General features: G+C 42.3%; 1 protein-coding gene across 1 annotated transcript in view; it reads right to left on the bottom strand.

The window, feature by feature from the left end:
• Positions 1-207: 207 nt before the first annotated feature.
• The window catches only part of glceb (glucuronic acid epimerase b), a 46,539-nt gene continuing 21,919 nt past the window's right edge, over positions 208-24,827 (bottom strand). Inside the window, exons 3-6 of the mRNA XM_035628089.2 lie at positions 18,801-19,331; positions 12,437-12,682; positions 4,508-4,800; positions 208-4,090 (exon numbers count right to left, since the gene is read on the bottom strand). Coding sequence (XP_035483982.2) covers positions 3,359-4,090; positions 4,508-4,800; positions 12,437-12,682; positions 18,801-19,317 — 1,788 coding nt within the window. The 5' untranslated portion in view covers positions 19,318-19,331 and the 3' untranslated portion in view covers positions 208-3,358. The remainder of the gene's footprint in view (positions 4,091-4,507; positions 4,801-12,436; positions 12,683-18,800; positions 19,332-24,827) is intronic.

The raw sequence follows: 24,827 nt of genomic DNA, 5'->3' as shown, positions 1-24,827 counted from the left end.
ACCCGCCACGACTTTGACAATTATTTTGTAACCGAGAAGACGACAAACAATCGATTCTCTAATTTAGCTGCACATGAATATGAATATCAGCTTCACAAAAGACATGGAAAGATAATAAGTCTTACAGCAGCCAGAACCAGCACAGAGATCTTCCGACGAGTCCCTGTCCAACGTGAGAGGAAAACGAGAGAGAGAGAGAGCAGAACATTTTAAGAAAAATTATTTTTTTATTTTTTACACCTTTAAAAAGCAAACTCTTAAAGCACAAAGATTTACTCTGTATATAAACACGTTTCTCTTCCTTGGGCTAAAAAAATGGTAGCTTTTTTTGCACATTGTGCTTAGATACTAGAACAGCTGCAGGTCTCCCGTGGCGTGACGACCCCAGTAAACATTTTATTGCATAAATCACATTTGACCTCAGTGGTCATACGTTGAAGTCTTTTTTTTTTTCCTTTCTTTTTTTGAATGGATAGTGGAAAAAGACAGAAAAAAAATACGGCTAACATGAGATAAAGGAGGTTCTCTTCTCTAAAGCGTTGCACATTGTTCTGAAATAAAAAAGAAATAAAAAGTAGAAATACATCCAAAATAATGTGATGATAAACGGCAGTTGTGCTTTTTTTCTATCTAGGAAAACAACTGATTCAAAGATTCCAACAAATTATAAAAAAACCCCAACAACAAGCGAAAGCTTTCAAGGAGAATTTGCAGCTATTGTCAGATTTCCCTTTAAACAGTAGCCGACTAAATGCTAATCTCTAGTTGCACACATCCCCCGTTCACCATGAGAAAGTTCTACAAGCAATTTGTTTTTGTTTTTTTTGCTATAAATCTATTTAACCTATATTTCCCAGAAGGCAGTGTGTTTCTCTCTCTCTTAAATACTTAATGGAAATTAGCATACACAAACACATACAAATTCAAATCAATCAATGACTTTGGTGTGACACAAACGGAGCCAAACGATGAAACTTCAGTTAAAGACATTTCCCTTTGAAACGACAAAATTATATAGATGACGCAAGTATTCGTGGGAAAAGAAACAAAAACAAGTCCCCAATAAATGAACAATGAAATGAAATGAACAATTATGAAAATGTACACACATGCCTCTGATTCAGGTACAAACGTTATCTTTTAATTTAGCTGTCATCCACAATATAACCTCTACTAACACTTGAGCCAAAAGATCTAATTTTGAGAAAAATAGTGCGTTTTTTAAAGTCATATTTTGAGGGGGAAAATGTAATATTACTGATATTAATTTTTCAAGCCAGATGAAGCTTTGAGGTCAGAAAGGTCAGGGATCAAGTGTTTCCTTCCCAGTTTTACATTGAGATAAATCATGAGCTTCTGTCTTTAAGAGCAAAATGTGTTTCAAGTCAAAGTTAAGACCAGTTTTATGAAAATGACCAAATAAAAAATTCCCCATCACCACTTTCAGGGGAAAAAAACCAACAACTCCCGAACCAGCCACATTCTCCTTCTTCTCATCAATAATCTTTGAAGCAGATCGATGAGAGGCTCATCGATGCTGAAGGGCTCCGCTGTTTCGTTTTTTTGCTGCTGACTCATCCGCTCGACGAGCGACGGGCCCCCCTCGTCCCATGAGCCCGGTGAATTGTTGGCGTCTCGGCGAGCCCATTTGTCCTCGCACAGGGGTCAGCGGTGGCGGCAGCGCACGAGATTAAAATATAAAAAAAAAAACCGCTGAGTTCATGCACGGCCTGACGGCCGGGAGGAGGGACTAGAGTCTCTCTGTGTTTGTAAAAGAATTCACCTCCAGACAACAGAACGCTCGTCTTCAGGTGATTCACCAGTAAGTTTCATTCATAGAAGAAAAGCTTTACTCGTGGCAGTTATGAAAATAACTAAGAATATGTTCATTTTTTTGTGAGGTTAAGTAGTTTCCAAACGGAACTGGGCCCCGTTAAGAATCTGGCTCGGAACTGTAACCGTCTTAATCAGCAGATCTGGATATTCTTATTTCTTCTCTCTTCATTAATCACTGTGATTTGTGATCAGCTGCGACCTCGTCGCTGCAACATCGACCGCGTTGGGATTCACAGCCACAGGATCCGCGATGTGGAAGAACTTCTCTAAAGTGAGCTGAACTCAGACTGATGCAGAACTAATTACTTGTAGCTGTGTTCCACAACAGCACATGAATTATTGATTGGTTTTTTTTGTGTGACCATCTGAGTGAGTGTTTTTTTTTGCTGAGGGTTAAGGATGCATTTTTAATCACCGTTTTATTTGAAAAAAAAGAAAAAAGTTGGAATTGTGGGACTGAACCAAGGAGAGCGGCTGGTTGCTGAGCGGTTTAACTCGTTGAAATCAAATATGGTGGTTTCTGGTGGGGCTGAATTCAAGAACATTGACAGAACACATGGAGTCCATGGCGTTACATTTATATACAACACTAAAATGTTTAGTTCAGCTCACCAGGCACAAAAAAAACATAATGCATCATTATTTATCTGGATCTTAGTAAAGGGCTTCGGAATAAAACCCCCCAAAATGTTCCTGTAAAGGGATGACAGCCAAATTAACGTTGAAATCACCAAGCAGACGCTGAACTCAAAATAAACCAAAAAGAAAAAAACTTCCTGAAAACTTTTCCAATGTTATGGGATGCAATTGAGAAATAAAACTCCAAAAAGTAATTTTATATTGATAAGATCTTTTGTTTTTTTGGCAACATTCTCCTAATAATTTATAATATATTCTGTTATTTACAGTTTATTAATTTTCAATAAACCTTTGCAAATCTGGGATGAAATGGTAAAAAAGTAGAGACTTGTAGTGGAAAGAATGTTGGACAACGTGGTTTCAAGGAGTTTCGTCACACACACACACACACACACACACACACACACACACACACACACACACACACACACACACACACACACACACACACACACACACACACACACACACACACACACACACACACACACACACACACACACACACACACACACACACACACACACACACACACACACACACAGAGGGAGAGGGAGAGAGAGAGAGAGAGAGAAACTAGGTCTGTGCATAATTACAAACGAAGGAGGAAAGACGAGCAGGGGAGGAGGAGGAGAGCTACTGTCAGTGTTGCAGAAAATGTAAAAACCCGCAACAGAGCACACGAGAAAGTTTCAGAATCGAGCGCTGCTGCTGCCGACTAAACTCTTCTTCTATGTTATGAACCTCAACCAGGAAACCGGAACGAACACACAGACAAACAACGCGAGCACCCAACCTCACGTTCACACATCCATTCACACTGCGCAACGTCATCCTCAGTCATCACCTCAGATGTCTTACATATATGTAAATTACAGTTTGCCTAGTTGTGTTTGGCACGAATCCCCTTTAAGTAGTTCTTCCAGCGCTTGACCACGTCCTTGAAAATGGGAGCATTGTCTATGGACGCCAGCAGCTGCAGCTGGTTAATGTGCGTGGTGTGGTAGTCCCAGCGCGCCAGGTTGGGCGCGGTGCCCAACATGAAGTGGCGCAGGTCGTAGATGCTGCCGGAGCCCGTGTCGTAGAGCGGCAGCATGGCCTTCAGCGACTCCATGCCACGGCTGAACAGCTGCCCCGCCTCCCGGCCCAGCTTCTCCCCAGCCGTCTCGGTCAAGTCATAGAGTCCGAGCAGGGAGTAGATGAAGCCGTTGAGGACGAAGGAGCTGGGCGTGGTGGGGTACTCCTCGTACCAGTCGTGCTTGTTCATGAACACAGCCTTGACCCCGTGCTGCGCTGAAGGCACCTTGTAGGGTCCCACCGCCTTGAGGGCGGCGCCGAGGTAAACCTGGTCCCTTGTGAGGAGGTAGGCCCTCACCAGGGTGGACATGGCCTGGCCCTGAGCCATGGCCGAGTACCAGCCGGGCTCCAGAGGCCGAAAGCCCTCGCCCAGTTTGCGCGTGACCATGATGGGCCAGCCGCCCCGTTCGTCCTGGTTGCGCACCAGCCAGTCGCTGGCGGCAAAGAAGGCGGCCATGTGGGCGGTGGTGGAGATGGTGACGTTGTCCACGGAGCCACGTCCGTGTAGGACCAACCGCACCACCCGCCTGGGCATGATCTGAGAGGAAAACCAGACACAAAGATGGACAAAATAGTTAATCTTTATCCCCTTTTCACCAACAGGCAACTGGTTCATGAAGCAGTTCAGTTCAGGGATATTAGAACTAGGTACTGTCTAGAAAAATGGGCCTGTTACCACCAATTTTGAGGGAAACCATTGTAATCATGGACGACGCGTCACCAAAAGGGGACGCAACGGAAGGACGTACAACAGAAGTAAACTGTAGCAGCAAGATGGTGGGGAGCTTCGATAATTTAGATCGTTTGTATCTGCTAGATATTTGTTCACATGCAAAAAAACAGCATGGATCTGGTAGAAGACAATGTATGTAAATAAACAAAACATCCAATCGAGATCCTTGGATGGACAAAGACACGCCCACCGATGCCTTCACGATTGGCACTTTCAACCAACCTTTGTGGCCTTCACGGCCTTGGTGTTGGACAGCCCGACTCCCTTCCTGAGGTCGGTGAGCAGGTCTCGGGTCAGCGTGCTCCAGGTGGTCCGTGGCCCGACGCCGTACGTGATTTCGTGGTCTTTGAAGGCGATGAGCTGTGTGTTGGTCACGTAGCGAATGGTGAAGGGCGGGCCCTTCTCGGTGGTTTCCAGGACCACGGACACGCTGCCGTTGGAGACGAACTTGATGTCCAAGGCGAGGATGAAGTCTTTGGAGTTCCCCAGTGGGAGGGCCACGCCTTCGGAGGAGTCTGTGGTGGGGTGGGGGGAGTGCAGCAGAGAGAGAAATGTGGCGAGAGAACCAGAATGGAGGAGAATTCATTTTAGAGTTTGTGCATTTCCTCAAAAATATAAGAACAACTTCACTTGACTGAATTTAAGAGCTTCAGACAGTTATTAGAGGACAATGGACTATTTTTAGCGCACTGACTGGAAGCCCTTTTGCAGTGTCTCTCCTCCTGAACACACACACACACACACACACACACACACACACACACACACACACACACACACACACACACACACACACACACACACACACACACACACACACACACACACACACACACACACACACACACACACACACACACACACACACACACACACACACACCTTTGATGCTTCTATGAGAGCTCGTCTTTTTACTCATGTTCCCAAGAATCACTCTGTAGTCACGTTGTCAAATCCATAATAGTGCGACGACTTTAGAAATAATCGGCGGTTAAAGCCCTGTTTTTTTTTTATGACTGGGGTCATGTGTCGTTATCACCTGTGTGAAGTGCCTTGCTGTGTGTGTGTGTGTGTGTGTGTGTGTGTGTGTGTGTGTGTGTGTGTGTGTGTGTGTGTGTGTGTGTGTGTGTGTGTGTGTGAAGACGCAGGCACACAGAGACCAGGTTCTCGTGGGATGTGGAAGACAGATGTGCCGCTACACATTGAAATTAATTAGGAGGCTACGAGGAAGGGAACAGAGCCGAGGAGCAGCGAGATGCAAGGAGAGAACAACTTTTCTATCCCTCACATCTCTTCCCCAACAAAACTTCACAACACAAACTGGGATCGTTTTCAGTTTCCACTCTGCCACTGCTCCTCTTACACTCCATCACCTCTCGGACAATTTAGCTCCAGCCGCTGTCTTGGGTTAATTTTTTTTTGGACAGACCTGAAGCACTACGAGCTGCTCGACTGAAAATTGTTACTCTAGCCATGTTTACAAATGCTCGAGAGCGCGTTACTCCGACGCATGTCAAACGTGTGTCCTTCAAAATAAAAGCGCCTCTCAAAAATGTTTTTCTTTATGGTATTTTCGTAAATCTTTTATGTTTTGTGGTTCACATCATTTATGATGAATTTTTTGTTGTCTTGTTAAATTTAATAATTACAACAAAAAGAAAATGTATACATTTTTCTCTTTTTTTCCCACTCATAAATCCTCAACCCACTCAAAATGGCCCTGCGACAAACCCACTAGTTGACAATCACTGGTCTAAACAGCAACAACAACAACACCGAAAAACTTTTCCCACCGATGGAAGGAGAGAGGAAGAAAGGCGTGTAGGAGTCAGGGAAAAAAAAAAGAAAAAGAAAAAGGGGGAGGGTAATGGAATGATGGGTCGCACAAGGGCCCTTAAGGCCCGAGCTCAAGAGCGGAGCGAGTGAAAACGAGCCAACGGAGAGAAGACAATTGAGAGCCGGAGACGGAGCGATCTCACGTGACAGGGGCTGAAAAAAGTGTACGAGGTCGACCGAGACACGGAGAGAAGTTGATCAGCAGCAGAGTGAAGGGGGAGCCAGCCAGGCAGGGGCCTCTGGATGACTACGGCTCTTTAATGCACTCATAAATCCATTACTTAGGGGCAATGCACAGAGTAAGTGGATTTGTACGCTGGCCTTGTGATTACTCTGCCATCAATAAAGGATGGGCAGGGAATACAGAGGAGCAGATTCCACCTCCCCTGCTCGGCTCCTCTGGCTGCTTATCGAGAAAAGGCAGGAGACGGAGATGACACGCGGACGGCTACTAATGCATGTCAGCGCCAACTGCACGCTTGTCTGCGCGAGCGAGCATGTGACGCGAACACTTGGAAACAGATGTACAATAAGTGCCGAGCGTGGAGCGGACGCAAACGATCCAGGAGACAAAACGGCGGGTCAACGTACGAGTCATTCATCAACCACGAATCTCCGGACACACGAGGAAACACAGAGCTTATGAAATGTATTTACTCCCCGGGGAAGTTTGAACGATTATTCTCACATCTACTTATTGATAATTTTCCTCCATTCATCTTTTTGCAAGTGATATTGAAAAATAGTGAAAAATGCCTGTTGCAATTTCATGAAGGCCAAAGTGATTAATTAATATTATAAAACTAATATTCATCCATCTAATGTCTTGTGGCCATGAGCCCAAAACCTAAATATATTCAGTCTATTGTCTTTTCATAAAGGACAAAGAATTCCATAAACCCACATTTGACAAGCTGAAAAACATAACAATAACATAATTGTTGTCCTTTTTAAAAATTGAAAATAAAATAAAGAAATTACTGTAGTTATATTTGTTGGCCTTTTAACTTTCAGTTGATTGACTAATTCATTGGTTCACTGTCTTTCAACAATGATTCATTGTTGATTTATTAAAGCTTTTATTTTAAACATAAAACACAAAATACATTTTTGAAGTATCTGACCTCGTCCACGTCAGTATTTAGCAGATGCAAGTTAGTCTGTGTGCAAATGTCTCTATAACCAAACATTAGCACATGTGCACACAAGAGCTGCAACAGTTAATCGATTAGTAATCAATTACTAAATTTATCGCCAACTATTTTTGATGATCAATTAATCGGTTCAAGTAGTTTTATGGAGAAAAAAAAGGGGCAAAATTCTATGATTTCAGTTTCTTATATGTGAATATTTTCTGGTTTCTTTGCTCCTCTGTGACAGTAAACTGAATATATTTGGTGTGTGGACAAAACAAAACATCATCTAGGAGTTTTGGGCAAACTGCATCTACATTTCTTCACCTTTTAATGACATTTTTTGGACCAAACAACTAATCGATTAATCGAGAAAATAATCGTAAGTTGCAGCCCTAGTGGACACTGTGGTTTCTTTGTAAACTGGCTCAAGGTCCGTCTGGTTAAATGGGGAATGTGAGTGAACAGCCTGTTTCAAGTCTGGGCAGTAAAAAGATAACAAGGTATCCCGAGGTCTTTTGAAAATAGCAGCTGTGTCCGTTTTATTACAGTTGGGGAAGAAATTCAGCTGTGCGATGTGAGCATATATATAATAAATGCAGAGCTTCTTTGCACACCTTCAAATCCTCTGCAAGTTAACCAACTTTAATGTGCCCTGGAAAAACTGTAGGCTAAGCTTCTTGTATTTATTACAGACTGCCATCTTTTTGTATTTGTGATGAAGGAGGTCACCTGGGACTGAAACGTGAAGCATTATAATTTTACAGAGTCTTTTTTATGTTCTAATTCTGCTGCGAGAAAAAAAATAAATCTTTGAAGCTTTCGTGAAAACTTGAAATGAATTCTAACAGCGATGGGTTTGTGCAAATGGTATTTCTGATCCATCAACCGACCCACGAAGGGATTCAGACAATATAGGTGCTCAGTGGAGGACAGTGTCCTGGTGCAGCAATGTGCAGATGGACGACAGTAGGTTATTATCAGGGGAGGGACTATTGATCCACTTGTCAGAGGCTTTGAGGGGCTGTTCCAACACCAGTGCCCTAGATACAGTACGGAGGCGGGGGGGAAAAAACCCTAACAGAAAGATAAGAGTAGGAGGAGAAGTGAAGGGAGGCAAGCCAGAATGAGAAACTGACAGCAGAGGAACAAAACAAAATAAAAAAAATATGTATGAGAGAACAGAATAAGGCATTGAAATGGAACGGGCAAATATGACTCCAACGTTTAGGAAGCACAGGAGGGTTGAAGGGCGATAAGTGGTTGGAAATAATAAAATAGAGGCTGAAGACTGAAATATGGGGAGAGACGGGGAAGATTAATGGAGAATGAAGACTGTCAAGGGAGGGCTTAGGAGCGATGATGAAAACATGATGATTTCAACGAAAGAGAGAGGTGTGAGGGTGAGTTGAAGCTGAGAGGTAAGGTGTCAGAGGAGCAGAACAGAGAGAGGGATAGAGAAAAGCTGCCGAGCGGTGGAATGAATAGAAATTGATGATGATGAGAGGGTGAGAGCTGAAGAATTAGGAGGAAGGGGAAAATTAGAGTAGAGACAGCAGCTCAATAGAGACTGTCCTGGAAATATCAGCAGACCAGATGAGAATAAACTCACTTACTGTCAGCTCCGGGTAAAAGATTTTGACCAATTCCAAAATAACTCAACTGCCAACTATCTTGTGGCTGTCGTCATTTTTGCATGTTGTAAATGTAGGCCAGGATTTTCAGATTCGATTAATAGTTCAGATATTTATTATACCACTCATTTTCTCACGCTTCACAACATCACAGCACTTAATGCCTCAGACTCACTCCTACACCAAAGTCGTAGGATCTCTGTACAGTTCACACTACACTGTCTTGTAATCACAGGTTTTCAGTCGTTGTGCTGTTCACACTACGTGACTCATCTGCGACGGGGGGTTGACACACTATATGATCCTTCATCAGGAGAAATGTCTCCAAAGCGACACGGGAAAATATGCAATACACGTGCGAAACGGGAATTGTTTGTCGCTTTCACCATGGACGTAAAAAACCCTGTTCATTGCAGGATACTCTTATGTTGACAGGTCAGAAACAGGAAGTAGTTTGAGTGTTGTGTTGTGCGGACGGAGAGAAATAACTTTTACACGTTTATATGTGGCTACTGCAACTAATCCATATTCATTGTTACGCTCATCATCTGTTGCGGTGAAAACGCACAACACGATAGAAAAAAGCCCAGCGTATAGTCTGCGTGATAATTTATTTTCAGAAATACGGAAAAGGCAGAGAATAGGGGTGAAGAGTGTTTTTGTGCTCCAGTTCCTCCCCCCGGGTTCCCAGGTTGACGCACTCACGAGAGCTCCTCTGGAAGGTTCTGACAAAGTCTGGAAGACAAGCTCAATCTCCTGCGTGAGAGTCAACAGGAAGCTCTTTCCATGTAAGCTGGGATCAGGAGCGGAGTTTGGCTTTGGTCTGGCTCCAACAATTTTTTGACGCTGCCACTGAGCTGGTACTGGAGCGATCTTTCTTTACTTTCTTTCTTTTGTTTGAGCTGATGGTGTAGCCCTGCTGCTGAGAGTCTGGGTGTGGGAGATTCTCATTCATCCAAGTCATAGTTATCAACATGGCTGTTGAATCAGAAGCAACTGGACTTCGGATTTCTTCACTTCTGAAGCACCTTTTGGATGAGAGGTCTTCAAGAAACTACAACCAAGTCCAGTTGCTCCTGATTCAACCCCCTTGTAGATTCTGGGGGATGTTTGGTGAGGAGGCCCAACCTCTGGGTCTCTCGATCGACTGAGGTAAGACAAAGGTGTAGTGCTTTAGTGACCTCCTCTCCACAGCCTCACAGCTTACCATTACTAACCAACAAGTAGAGGCCATGACCTTCTCTTGGTATCTGGAAAGCTGCAGGAGAGACGCAGTTCGTGCTCCCAATACCTTAGAAAGCCGATAGACAGTCGACTCTGTTCTACCAAACTGAGGCTGAACAACAGGCTGGTCCTTTCTGTCCTGCTGCGTAAACCTGGAAACTGACCTCAGACTTGAAAAGACATCTGCCTCAGCTTCTCTGGGAGCAGCCACTCTGAGGTCCTCCTCCAGTCCAGGTTATCCTGGAGGGTCTGGACCATCCTCAGAGCACAGCCCAGAGACTATCCCAGAACTGTGCGGCCTCGACGAAGCGCATACTTGGAGGAAGATATCACAAGCTCAGCGTTTCCCATTGGTTACCTAGATTGTGGCCGACCACCACATTTTCATAATTAAGGAAGGAGTTTTTGGACAGTTCACTCATTAACATAAAATATCTCTCATACAGGGTTTCCTGCTGCTTCTTCTTTGTACGACTGTGTGCCGTGCTTTGATCTGTGCTGTATCAGTGCAAATTCAAATCCAACCAAATTAAAAAGTCCACAGTTTCCTTCCTAACGCATACTCATACTGCTGCCCTGAATACAATTCTATTTGGGATGAAATGGAAAGTACAATACGAGTCTAGAGGGTTTTTTCTTTATATTTTTCCTCTTTTCATAATAAATCCTTTATCACATGCACACAATGACAAACAACGATCCAGTCTGAGCAGAGTGTTCTCGGTACCTTACGAGCCTTGGACGCAATGTTGAGTGAGGTGAATTAAATTTAATTCCCTGGAGGTTTGAACGGTCCAAAGACAGTCAGCTTTATTGCAAGCTATGAAACTTTATGAAAGTTAATTAAGTTAATTACGTACTTATGGAGAAATAAAACGACAATGGGGCGACAATTTAACAGCTTGTGAGGATCTTAAAAATTCTTCCCTCAATTTCTCTTATCAATTTCCTCTGAAAGACAAAAAACTAAATGCCTGACTCATCGACCTTTAAAACCTTTACATCCTAAACTGCATGTACATTTTAATACTAATACTGCATGTATCATGCTCTCATGTTTCATTTAAGATAAGTTGATTAAAACAAGAAAACATTGTTAGTTTAATCAATCTTCTGGAAATGGTGATAAAATTACATAAAAATCACTCTAGAAAATGTTAAAGATAATGATATCTGACTAAAGGCCACAGAGAACTCCGACTCAGAGCTACAAGGTTGATTTGCTTTGTATAAAACAGACAAGCTATTTATCCGTTGTATCTAAATCCTTCAGTCCCACGGAGCTGCACTGTTGTTCATCAACAATTAAAAACACATCAGCGAGCAACAGCTGCACTGGGAGATGCGAGTTTATGATGTTGAACATGTTTGTTTCCAGTGAACCGCAACTAATGTGTTTTACACTGCAGCTGAAACTCGGCCGAACCAAAGGCACCATGTACTAGAAACAAGCGTCCAGCTGTTTTAAGGGGACATTTTTTTGTCAGTTTGAACAGTTGAAGTTCATCACTTTCAGCTTTGGTACTTGACAACTTGTGCGAATACTTGACAACAAAGAGAATCTTTAACTGAGGAGACTCGCTTCCCTGTTATTCTGTTTGAACTAGGCCGGACACAATAATTACATTATCGACTTATCGTACAGCACATGAATATGGAAATATTTTTTTTTTATTGACCTCCATAACAGCCATTGTGTCTACAATTGCGTGTTTGTTGACATAAAAATGAATGTCAACAACAGTCCAGCAAAGCTTCGCTGCTTATAAATCACTGGTTTGGTGTATAGAATTTTAGAAAATATGGATTTCTTAGTATTTTTCTAAAAGTTTGGATAACATTTCTCTCAGCAGCAACACAAATTGTGTAGGCCTCGAATGCGCATTATTGTTTATTGCAATAATTTCAGGGACAATATATCGTGCAACAAAAAGGAGTTATCGTGACAGGCCTAGTTTGAACTGCAAAAAGTCAATAGTTAACTCCCTTTATTTTCAAAGATTTAGTTTCATTATTATAAATATCTGATATTCATGGTCTGGCTAAAAATGAAAAGTCTATAGAGGAGAATCAGCAGGAATGAAAAGGATGAAATGTGTGATGCTGCGTCTTTAATCAACATCGTAATTTTATAAGAGCGTGTCAGTATGTGGGGGTTTCCACTGTGGTCCAACATCATCTGCCAGACTGTGGCGGTGACTCACCGCCGCCTATCAATCCTGTCCTGAGGGCGCAGCTTCATATCGAGCCTCTTACAGCCACAGTTAAAGGAGATAAGCTGCGCAGCCCCGAGGCGGTCTGGGCTCATGGCCGGCTTTACATACCTGGAGCGCTGAACTGACGCACGGAGGTAGCTCGGGTCTTGTCGAGGACACGGCTGAGGCCGCAACCCTTCGGCACACTCCAGGGTGCCGTACTGGCCCGGCTGTCTCGCTCCTCGGCCGTGTCGTAGACCTCCACGTGGGGAGGGCGCTCGGTCAGGTTTTTGCTGTAGTGGCTCAAACCGTATTGGGAAATCTGGATGGCGTAGAAGTAGCCCTGAGGGCCCCACTGAGTGGACAGAGGCACACCTGGGTGGGAAAAAAGGAGAGTCATGTCAAATTAAATAAAGACAAGAGACTTTAGATATTCCAGGAAGTATGTTTCATGGTTGGTTGTCATTGTCTAGCTGTTGCAATGGAAGAGTTTTAGAGACAAATGCCTCTGACATGATTATCTGGTTTATTTATATTATATCACCCGCAGTGTCACTGAATTCATAATCCTGACACAAATTTAATAACTGATACCAAATAGGCAAATTGTAAACCTTTACAGCTATTGGATGAGCCAGACTATGGCACTAGAGAGGTGATTTAGGAACACAGAAACAGAGGACAACAGAATATGGGCGCCGCAAAAAAACAAAACACCACCAGCTATGGTGAATAATTGTACGTTGTGGTGAAATCCAAACTAATCTACTGCATTTCACCGGAGGCGAACTTCCCTGTTCACACACAGCCAGAAATAGCTCGGGAAGGAGGAGCATCACTCCGATTAACAGATAGGTCACTTAAAGACCTTGTGACAGAAAGAGCAAATGTGCAATCCAAACCCCCAAACCCCATCCTCCTGAGAAGAACACTATATGCTCAGATTAAAGATGGTGATAATAGGCCTCCTCACTTCAAAGAAATCACCACACAGCTGATCACTTATGTTGCACTGCGCCGTTTTCTTAAGCAAACACATTTTGCTAAAAAACTCAATTTTATTAATTGCTCTTCTCAAATGTCCAGTTGTGCCAATCCCAACTCAAGACAGTAATAATACTAATAAACCACTTTTTCTTCGCACACACACACACACACACACACACACACACACACACACACACACACACACACACACACACACACACACACACACACACACACACACACACACACACACACACACACACACACACACACACACACACACACACACACACACACACACACACACACACACACACACACACACATCGATTCCCCTGCCAGACTCCTCTCCATGCCTGTCTTGTTACTGGCATTTCTCTTGACAACTTAAGTCAAATGACTGTCAGAATCCCAACACTGCAACACTGTGCTCCTCACTGAATAATGCTAAGTAATCCATGCGGAATTAACTGTTAAGCCTCCACATATTTTCGCAACTCTGGGGAGTGGAATTTGAAATCTCAGAAACTAGGTCTTCTGTCTATCACTGTAGGCTCTGAACCTATTGAAGGTAATATAGCAGGGGAAAAAAGTAAAACACCATCATACTGTTGTGCAATAGTATTTTCTATTATCACTGGTTTTGTTTTCGACCTCTGGCAGCTCAGCACAACGCTGGTATGTGCCCGAACGCAAGTATACCTTAAAACTCCATTATTCATTATGTTCAACTTCAACTTTGGAGCAAACGTCTGCAATGAGTCATGAGGATTACTGTTGATCACTGCGCTGGGAATTAAGACCCTAATCAGAAGCTGTTTTTAAGCAAACAATCTCACTGTGAAGAAACCAAAGCACTGGAGATAGTTCTGCATGTTGCTGGAGCTGGTGGAACCCAAAGCAGAACCAAGAGCCTAGTGAATATTTGACCTATTTTTTATTTTTTTTAGATTGTTTGCTAACACATAAGCCATAATAACAATGTGCGAAACCAATGGTTTATCGGGGTTGTTGAGGATGAGTTTTTTTTTCTTCTGCCCCATGGACGCCAAATCAGTTTAAAGCAGCTTTGATGTTTGAAACACAGTCGAGTTCATCATGAAACACTTTGGGGGAATAATATTATATCTATTTAGCTGGATAGTGAACTTCCTCCTGCTACGAGTTTCCCATTAATTAACTAGATTGTGGCAACCTGAGTCCCCTCCCCCCAGGCAGCTACTGTCACAGAGTGAATTTAATTTTGTGGGAAACCCAGCAGAACACCGGGAAGTGAACACTCAACAAACTGCTCTGGCTCTAACACAGCTGTATTAAGTAATTATAAGAAAATAACATGCACCGCCGCACTGTGCAAGCCTATAAGGAAACTGAACAAATGAAAAGGATAACACCTCCACACCCACTCCAAACCACAATTTTATTAATTTATTTTTTTTACAATACACAGAGTAAACTGGGATCGAAATGTTGCCCATTTAAATCATTTTGTGGTTTGGAGTCAATGTAACCGGGTTGTAACCACAACCGTTTGCAGCAGCACCCTTGATTCCATTAGATTCCATTAGACTGGGCCAGTTCCCTTGCTCTAGAAAGTCCTATGTTGTGTGCACAGGAGTTAAGAGATCGGGCATCAGCCAAGAACATAAGAGACCATTTTAGCTCTTATCAAGCATTTAAAAAGACATGTTTTATTAGTGTTTGGCAAATGTTAAAGTGATGGTGGTCTGCAATGGCACAGGGAGTAAAGATAAAGGTAGTGCAAGAAAAAAGCAGTTGAAAAAAAAACGAGATCGTGATTTAAGAGGGTGTTGTTAGAGAGGATTAACTACTTCCACTAATCATAGTGCCCTGGCTGCTGCAGCAGCAGCAGCAGCTTCATTTTTCTTAACTTCTCAGGGTTCCTGCAGCTTAGATTTAAGACTTTTTAAGATTTTTTAACGCCGCTCGGAATAAAACCTAAGACCAACCCGGAACTGAATGAAAACGTGCGGGCAAATTTGCAGTCAGGGAAAAAAAATGTGCATTTTAAGTCTCCTGCTCCCTCGTTTGACTTGTATGATCTATGTTTTGTCACCGAGTTCAGACACCACAGCCCCCCTGCTTTCATGGTATAGGCAAACACCTGAATATTGTCTGGAGGTCTGTTGCTGCTTGCCCTGGTAAAGGTATTGGAGAAAGGGGCGGAGGCGTGGTGGAGACGAGGGTAGAACAGAACAGGGAAATACCTTTGTGTTTCTCACTCTGCCTGCACTGCCTTGATTCCTATTGTACAGACTCTGAAGACACACAGCGTCTCGTCCACAGTGGCTGGTACCAGTTTGAGCAATGAATGAAAAACTTTGGTTGGATTTACACTTCCCACATATACTGACCTCCCTTAGACCCTAAGCACATTTCTACTAAGTAGCCCACCAACCTGACCCAGGAACCATTTTCCATTGCCTCATAGTTTCACCTACATCGAAGAAATTGCAGATAATTACACCTTGTGTAATTTTCCTGTATGTTGGCGCTTGCTTACAGAGAGTGCATCTGCTCTTTGCAGCTAAGAAAATAAGAGCGCTGTTGGTTTCACTGTTTGAATCTGTGTGACATTAATGCTAGAGGCATTCAGTAAGGTAACTATAAAGACTTTAAATTGCAATGTCAGAAATACATTTTTTTTTATTAAATCCTACTTCCTATGTCTCAGCACTTTCAAGTACTTTGAAAGATTCATGTAGGACATTAATACCAATGAATCCGTTATTTTTAGAATAATGAATTCAGTGTCTTAAGACCCAACTCCTGCTCTTTGCTATAAAACCCCAGGTCCTTCAGTAGATTTGACAAGTAATGACACATAAAAGTGCTGCAAGTGTTAGGAAATACATTTGCATTCAAAGACTGACAGGGATTTCAGACTAGTCCGTCTGAAACACCCCCAGTCATTTTTTTATTTCTATAAATTTCATACCAATACTATCACAGTTTAAAGTCCCTCTCCACTCAAAAGTGTTTTTCTTCTGTTACTGTCATCTAAAATGTCTGACATCGACTATAGGGACTTGTATCTCAGCACATATCACTATAGAGGTGTTTTCACATTCCGCTCCTGCACTAGGAGATTTCTGTGAACTTTTCTGCAATTTGAAATATAAACGAATCCTGCCAAGCTAGATTTGGTACGACACAAATAGAGAAAAACCAAATTGCTGTCGAATATGCAAATGTAGGCAAAGAAACCAGAAAACATCCAGTGCATGCAGAGGCAGCGCATCCACGAAAGAACGGCAGGTGTGTCAGCAGACAGTTAGCATTAGCAGCTCGTGAAAGATTTATGGGTGAATCTCGCAGTTGTTGCCGCTAGCCATCTTGTCGCTCACATTCTTCGACCGGTCAACCTAGTGCGAGCAACTGTGGTGAGAAATATTAGGCTTAGCAGATCATTTTTATAAACTTTAAAACGTGACTGGAGGGGTTCTTTAAAGTAACAAATGACTGTTTGAGCTTGGGATATCAATACAATTTAGCCTGAAGTCCAATGCTTGAATAGCAGAGTGATGTAGAAGGGTCATTACGACACTTATTGCATATTGCTGAGGGTCCTTTTAAATCTCTTTTCCGCGGTTATCAGGGTGCACAGGGGAGAGAAATGTTCCTGTGTGTGACCTTGTTAAATCCCCGATGTGCCTCTGACTGTGACAGGCTAATTAATGAACTGCTAGTTTCCCCTATAAAAATATACTAAGTTGACGAGGAGTGTGTGTGTGTGCTCATGGATGTGGAGTGCTGCGAAGCAAAGAGCCTTGGGCTTAATTAATAGACCTTGATAAATTGTGCGTGTGTGCGTGTGTGTGTCTGTGTGTGTGTGGTTGGGTGTGTGCAATTGTGTGGGTGTGGCAGCATAGATGTGTTTCCTCAGTTCTGTACTAGGAGAACAGATCTGAAAGCAATTGGAGGGTGAGAATAATTTTGCTTCGCACTGCGATTTGGCTGTCTTCCCGTCTGACCTATTTTCCACAAGGTGTGTTCACTCCCATACATGTGTTGCATACAGTAGTGGGGCACAACTATGATAAGGGACTGCAGGTCACATAATGACAAAAAAACCCCCAAAATGCCCAAAGTCAATGGACTCAATCGACCAAATGTGTTTTTTTAGGCTTTCTGACCTACCTCGCAATTCTGTTTTCTCTGCATCAGTGCGGGCACTACAAAAGGACTATACATCAAACATGCTTTCTGCAGATTTTACTATGAAGAAAACTACTCTGCGGTTCTGTTTGTGTGATGAACTGAATAGCAGATTTCTGTCAACACATAAAAAAAAAAAAGCCAATGTGGACAATTGCACAATCCATCTCAGCAAAAACTGCCATTTACTGCTGGCAAATGGCTCTTGCAGACACTGACTATCATTACTCATCAAGCTAACCTCCGCAGCTGACACTTTACTAGTGAATAAATCATAATTTATTACATGTTCACACCAAAACAAAAGCTTGCTTTCCGGAGTAGAAAAGAACGCAGGACTGAGGCAGAATGACTACAAATCACAGTCCTTCAACTTCATCGCTGACACCAATGTGTTTGAATATGTAAGGGAAGGTTCTCGGGGGACAACTGCTTCATTTTGAGTTCCTGCTGTGGCAGTTTTTTTGATCGTTTTTTTTTTTAAACTTGTGGCTTTAGCTATTTGACAATAAAGAGGGGAAAATTAATCTATTTTGCAATGTTAGACAAGTATGGGAAAGCACTTCTTCAAGCAAGCGGGGGGCACGGAACTATATTGATGACAATGTGGTTTGAACTAATAGTCTTTTAAAATGAGCTATTGATCCTTCCTGGCAATTATTTTATAAAGGAACCTTGAAAGGAAAACAACTTTGAGGATGGATCAAAGTGTGAAGGGACAGGGGGAAAAATGCATTCACTTTTCAGAGTTCAATAAGGATGTCTGTGCAAAGAAATGCTGACAGTGTCTTAATGAAGAAAAGATGAATCTTTAATTGACCTTCGTCAGTTTTAAAAGAAAAGTTTAAATTCAGTTTGGGAATGGGTGCCAAAGATTGAGTTAGTGCTTATGAAAAATGATCCGATTAGAAAATTAAGTCACTTTGCTAAACTAGACCTCATTGACTGAACCATATATTTCTCAGTGATTTGATCATGAAATGCACTCTACATTGTATGTATTTGCTCTCAAAACATTAAATTCAGTGTGCGTTGATGGTGTGTTATGGAGTGAGTGTGTTAAAAATATTGTGGTATACTTTGGTTTTAGTCAAAGGAAAAGTATTTTTGCATGTTGAATATTTCATGCTACACACTGCCTTCTCACAGACAGTGAAAATTTGAACTGAATATTGATCTTTGGTATAAAATCGAGTTCCATTCTGTATCTCTAGTATCTGAAATTACATTAGAAGTAAGGGTTCTTCTATATAGGTATTTAGGTGCATAGTAACTCGACTTCGTGGACCTAAAAACCATGTGTGACCATAAATAATGAAAGTCGTACCTTCCACTCCACTGATGCACTTGACGCGGTCGCGGACCTCCACATTGTATCCCTCGAACGACATGAAGACTCCGTCGGGGTGGTAGGGCTCGCGCTGCGTGTAAACCTTTGAGTAGCTGTGCTGGAACTCGAAGCGGTCGTAGCCGTCGTACTGCACCACTTTTCCGTACACCTCAAAGTATTTTTCTATCCACGCGAAGGGCAGGTAGATCTCTCCGGCCTCGCGGCGCCCTTTGATCGTCGACTCGTCATTGATCAGGCAGTCAATTTCTTCATACTTGAGCCCGCCAGCACCCCCGACGACAGGCGGGGGCTCCGGGGGTTGCGGAGGGTGCTGCTGGCTGCTGATGCTAGCATCCCCCACCCTGGGACTTGGAGCCACGAGGGCCGCCCGGGGCAGGAAGCGCACAGAGGTGTCACTGGAGCATCGATTCCACAGCAGCACGGTGATGAGTGTGAAGAGGGCGCAGATGACGATGAGGGTCTTGTAGTTCACCCGAGCAGCCAGACAGCGCATGGTCACGAGTTAACCTGTATGACACAAACAAGGGATGAATCGGAAGCATGACAATTTGTTGTTACTGAATCATCGTTATTAGAGAACAAAGGATGAATGGTAAAAGGTGTATATCTCAAAATATTCACATTTAAGAAGCTGAAATCATAAAATATCGAATATGGAAATAGTTGGTGATTAATTTAATAGTCGATTACTAATCGATTAGCTGTTGCAGCTCTACTCCTACCCTTCCAAGTAACATGCAACACGCCCGGCTAATTATGTTTGAGTTGCTACAGCAGAACCGCCATCAGTGTTACCATGGTACCAGCTAATGTTTTTACCTCATCACTGGAAACGTTGGCCACATTTAATATGGACTTCTGACACTGTAACAACATAAACAACTTTCTGCTGTTGTCTTCTCCTAGGAAAAAAAAACCTTGGTCTGAACCAGATAAACTGTTGTCAGAACATAAAATGTATCAATGATATTTGGAGAGACGTCAGCCCAGTGCAGTGGTAACAGATTGGGCCGACAGAGCTCTGTCAGTGTTGAAAATGGGAGGCAAAAGGCCCGGGAACTGCACCCTGAACGATAAGTGGGACCAACTCTAAATAATAAGCTCTTTTTATAGTAATTTGTCGCTAGTGTTGAGCTCAAGGTGGATAGACGTGGGCTTAAGCGCTGCAGCATAGAGAGTATCCTAATGCCCCGCAATGACTAGGAGACAATTTGTCTAAAGCCACGTCCCATTTCACAAATGTAATTTACCCTGACGACAGAACAGTGGGCCCACCGGAAGACTCGCAGGCGAGCAAATTACAAACGCAGTCGAGCTACGGATCGAAAGGCAGAAATGTTTTTTGATCAAGGTGATCTCACAGTCTGTCTCATCCACATCTGGCACAAACGTAAGCATTGGCCTATTTGCTATATAGCTGAAACTTGTTTGAGAGGCTGAAACGAACCAGAAACTAACTGAAGACATGGAATAAATGGAATTAATAAATTTTATTATTAAAAAAAACAGAGAAAGAAGAAGAGACACATACTGAGAGTGGAAAAGCAAGAAAGCTAAACTGGAACCAAAACTTTTTTTTTTTGTTCCATATTTCATTGCAAGAAATAAAAAAATAGCAGCATATAAAACTCTGCAACATTGAAAACGAAGTAATGACATACAAGACAAACTGCTGAAAATTCACTTGTAGGAGAGTGACTTATTTGGCAGGGAATCTTGCAAATATCGACAATGTTTTTAGACCTAAATTACATTTATAATTACATTATTAGCCCAAGGACGGCTTCGGACATCAGGGACTAGAGGACGAGTCATGCCGGGTTCTTCACTTCACGATTTAAAATATTCTGCAATACATTGAACACAGTTTCTTTCTGATGTCCTTTGCCGTGACAGTTCCAAACAATTCCATGTTCTATTAATACTGTTTATCGGACAGAACGTGTAATATGAGTTCAAGGACAGAACTGAGAGCAGGATGTCGCACACAACTGGTAGAAGCCCTGTGAAATGCTCACATGTACAGAGTGAAAAGCTGGTAAAGAAATAGACGGCTACTGACTGTGAAACGGGACCTTGCTCTGCAGCCCCCCCATTGCCAGCTGAGCTGCGGACGTACAAAAGGTTACTGGCGTCACTACAGAAAAAATAAATTGGGGAAAGCGCAACTTCATGCAAATGTCCTCTGACGCCAATGCGAGCGACAACCAGGCCGAGGCCAGTTACAGTTGTTTTTCATTGCGATGCCAAGGCACTGTTTTGACCAAACAAATACATATAAGCACACGTCTCTGCTGGATTGTAGCACGAACTGAGTATTACAAACGTTTGCGCAGTGTTGTGACATCGGATTCATATTTTAGCACATTAATCTGACACTCAAACGGGACTTCCTGGACTATAAACAATATGACAAACGCAGCTCTCTCTCTCTCTCTGTGTTGCTTTAATTCAGCTGCTTCCTTAGGCAGCAGAGCCAATACACTCGTCGAGTCTTTTTAAATCCCAATGGAGTTGTAACATCTTGTTTTGCGTCCTGTAAACTAAGTTGATACAAACATTTCAGTTGACACCGCTCGACTGTGTTTTGACAAATCGGCTGCTACGTAAAAGCTAATTACGAGGCAAACAAACATCATTTAGCTTAGTTACCCGCTCAGCCAGTGAGCTGCCATGTCCCCGGTGCATTTTGACCCACATTCACTCACATTTATTCGGAGACTACTTCCACCAGACACACACAACAGCACTGTAAGATTATTCAGCAGCTTAGACTCGCTCATGTTTCATGTCTTTCTGACAAACAACCCTCTGTTGTCGCGCAAATAAAGACTGGACTTGCCCAGAAAGCAAAGGAAGAAGAAGTCTGCTCATGCGGCGAATGTGTCAATACAACAATGGAGACTAATCTTCTATTTCATTTATCTATTTTGACAAAAAGACAATCCACTTTCCTTAAAAGGGGCACCAAGTGATTTTGGAGAGAGCTTGTTTCTCTCTGTGTTGTTGTACTGCTCTCCACTATTTCTTTTTTTTTTTTTTTCCCCATTTACGGAGCCTGGGCTGAGCCGAAAACCCGGATTTTTTCCCCGCCGCTCACACAAAAGCCACCGCCGACGGATGGTGAGGAAATAATTACAGAGTTTTACAAAAACATGTATAGCTTTAGAATCGCTTACTGCCCCTTTAACTTCAGACATTAAGTAGACATGGAAGGTCACAAAAAGAAATATTCTTAGATTTTCTTTTTTTAAAACAGCCATTTTAAAATTTAGATTTGTGTTGTGTTAAAAAAAACACAACACATCATGTTTTCTTTTTTTATTTCTAGGGATGAGGACATGTTTATACAATATGGACGTACCGTCAGCTCTTTTGCCGGGATATAAACCCGCCGGTAAAAACACTGTTTTGATCTACCATGACAAGAACCGTATTTTTCATTTTTTTTAAAGACAGATGCGACTGGACAGGAGGTGAAAGACAATCCTGTCGGAGGATAAAAGTCCTCCACGCTTGACAGATAAAGGCAAAAGACAACCGGAAAACAAAAGCAGCTCTCCGGCTTACATGGTCACGGTGTCCTGCCTCAGGAAATTGAAAAGCGCCTGAAGTGGCAGGTAGTCCCTTGTTGAGACTTGAGGATTTTAGACTCCGTCATTATCTGAAGGATCAAACCTTCACGTTTGTGTACTGATAAATGCAGAGAGAGGAATGAAGGGAGGCTTGTGCTTTTTTGTTTTATTTTTTTACCTACCCTTATTTCCCTTGGTGCTTTCCAAACCACAACGATAAATTGTATTTTTTGAAAGACATCACGTCACCTAACGACGAGGGTCATTATGTAGCTTTGTCTGCTGTGGTTTGGAAGAAGTAGTTATGCCAACAGCTGCTGGGGTTGTTTCAGTATCACAATAATATCTACTTAAAGAAAAATATGTACCATACTATACTGTACTATATTTGCCTGCTCATCACAGACCTGTGACATTGAGCAGGAAAAGTGTGTAGGAAAATAAAGCTACTCGATGACTTGATCTTTAAAATAACAATAGATCCAAAGAACAGACCCTGGTTTTGTTATCGTTCAGTGAATATCACCTCGTTAAAGTATTTGAAGATGTGCCCTGGAAACTGTGATTGACATTGTAACGGAGCTATAACAAAATAACAAACTGTCTAAATTACAACAATCCGCAGGTTTGTCATACCGTACTTCAGCTCGATGATATCTGGCTGATAAATACGACATGATACTGTTGCACTGCTCTTCGCTGTGCTGCTGCATGAGTAAACAGATTGACAGGATGAACAACTTCACAGTCTTCTTGACACCCTGAGGTCTCTGGATGCTCTCATGTCCGATAATACACAGCCTCTTTTTTTTTTTTTTTTTGCTGCTTCTGCAGGACATCAAAGGCTTTACAATTTGATTGTGTGGATTTGCCTTTGAGCTGTGATGAACCGTAACATATGAGGAAGAGCTAGACGCCCCGGCAATTGCTTCATCAAATGTAGCAAATGATCCCCTGGCTTTAAAACTATGGGCATTAATCCTGCCTGACATAGGGACCGGCAGTCCAAACCAAAACAAAAAAGTGCTTCAGACCTCAGTTCAGACCAACAGACCAAAATGTAGTCCGACCACAAAAGATGTTCTCGGCCCGTATCAAACTGAATCATTGATCGGGTTGTTTACAGTGTGAAAACCCTTTTCTGGATTGTTCGGACCAATTGCAGGAAGTTGAAACAGCATTAAACAATAGAAGAACAAAAAGAAGCTGAAGAGAAGCAAAAATGAGCTGTGGCACCACATGGGGAGAGGAGTATTGAATTGCATTTTTCGCAAGATTGCTTGCAGTCTTCAACTCCAACAATATAAAGTTTGGTTCCAACCGGTGTGCAGTCCTGCGCCTGAAGCTGGTGATGCTGGTCGTAATACCAAACGGAGAGACTGCTACCCGCTGAACTGACAACTCGCCGACGTCGGACGCACACCCGCCCACAAACTAATCAGTTAAGTAAAGGTAGATGCTGCCAACATAGATAAAATGTAGCAAATGTAACAAAGACATGACCCTTGTTTCAAACCTTGGTCGGAATTTTCAGGTGTGAACACGCCATTTTTAAATACATGGAAATATTTGGAAATCTATCCCCCCAAATTCCTGTTAATAACGGTGGGAAATTCTAGCAGGGACCTTATACTACCGGTTGTTTGCTGATGATAAAATTGTATTTATTTTATAATCAAAATATCAGTTTTGGCAGTGAATGAAATAAAAAACAAAAACAAACATGTGACCTTGCCATTTGCACTTCAAATTAAACTTGCTGCCTATCTCTGTCTGGGTCAATGTCAAAATTGCTGCGGCACTGGGCAAAGGAGTTGCTTTTTATTCTCCGGGTGTCCTCTAGCGTAAAGAAAAAAAAAAATCTGAAGCAGTCATCACAGCAATAAAAGCTTGTGAGCCGCCCTCCGGGAGCTGTTGGAGCAGAAGCCCAGTGTATGCGTGAGGTGCAGGTGTTGTAGCCCTAACTAAACTCCTGACAGTTTCACTGCTCTCCTCCATAGGTGAAATAAGGATTTCAGACGCCGATAAATTATCAGCTTATACTGAAGCTGTGAGGCATGTTGGGTCCTGTGGAGCTGGGATGGTTTTGTGTGGGTTTGTGTGTTTGCCTGTACGTGTATATATATATATATATATATATATATATATATATATATATATATATATATATATATATATATATATATATATATATATATATATATATATATATATATATATATATATATATATATATATATATATATATATATTGCTGTGGTTCTGAGTCCGATTATGATAATGTGTAGCCACCAGGGTGAATTCAAGGCAACAGCTGATGTGGGGAAAATATAATGCTTCTTAATCCCACAATAATTTATTGTGAGTTAAGGTACAATAAATATATATTTGCTACCCAGTAAAATTCTACATTATGTTATTGAAAGAA

This window comes from Scophthalmus maximus, chromosome 4 (assembly GCF_022379125.1).
Source record: "Scophthalmus maximus strain ysfricsl-2021 chromosome 4, ASM2237912v1, whole genome shotgun sequence".
Taxonomy (NCBI): Eukaryota; Metazoa; Chordata; class Actinopteri; order Pleuronectiformes; family Scophthalmidae; genus Scophthalmus; species Scophthalmus maximus.
The sequence above is the reverse complement of the archived record's forward strand: the minus strand, read 5'-3'. Positions and strand labels throughout refer to the sequence as shown.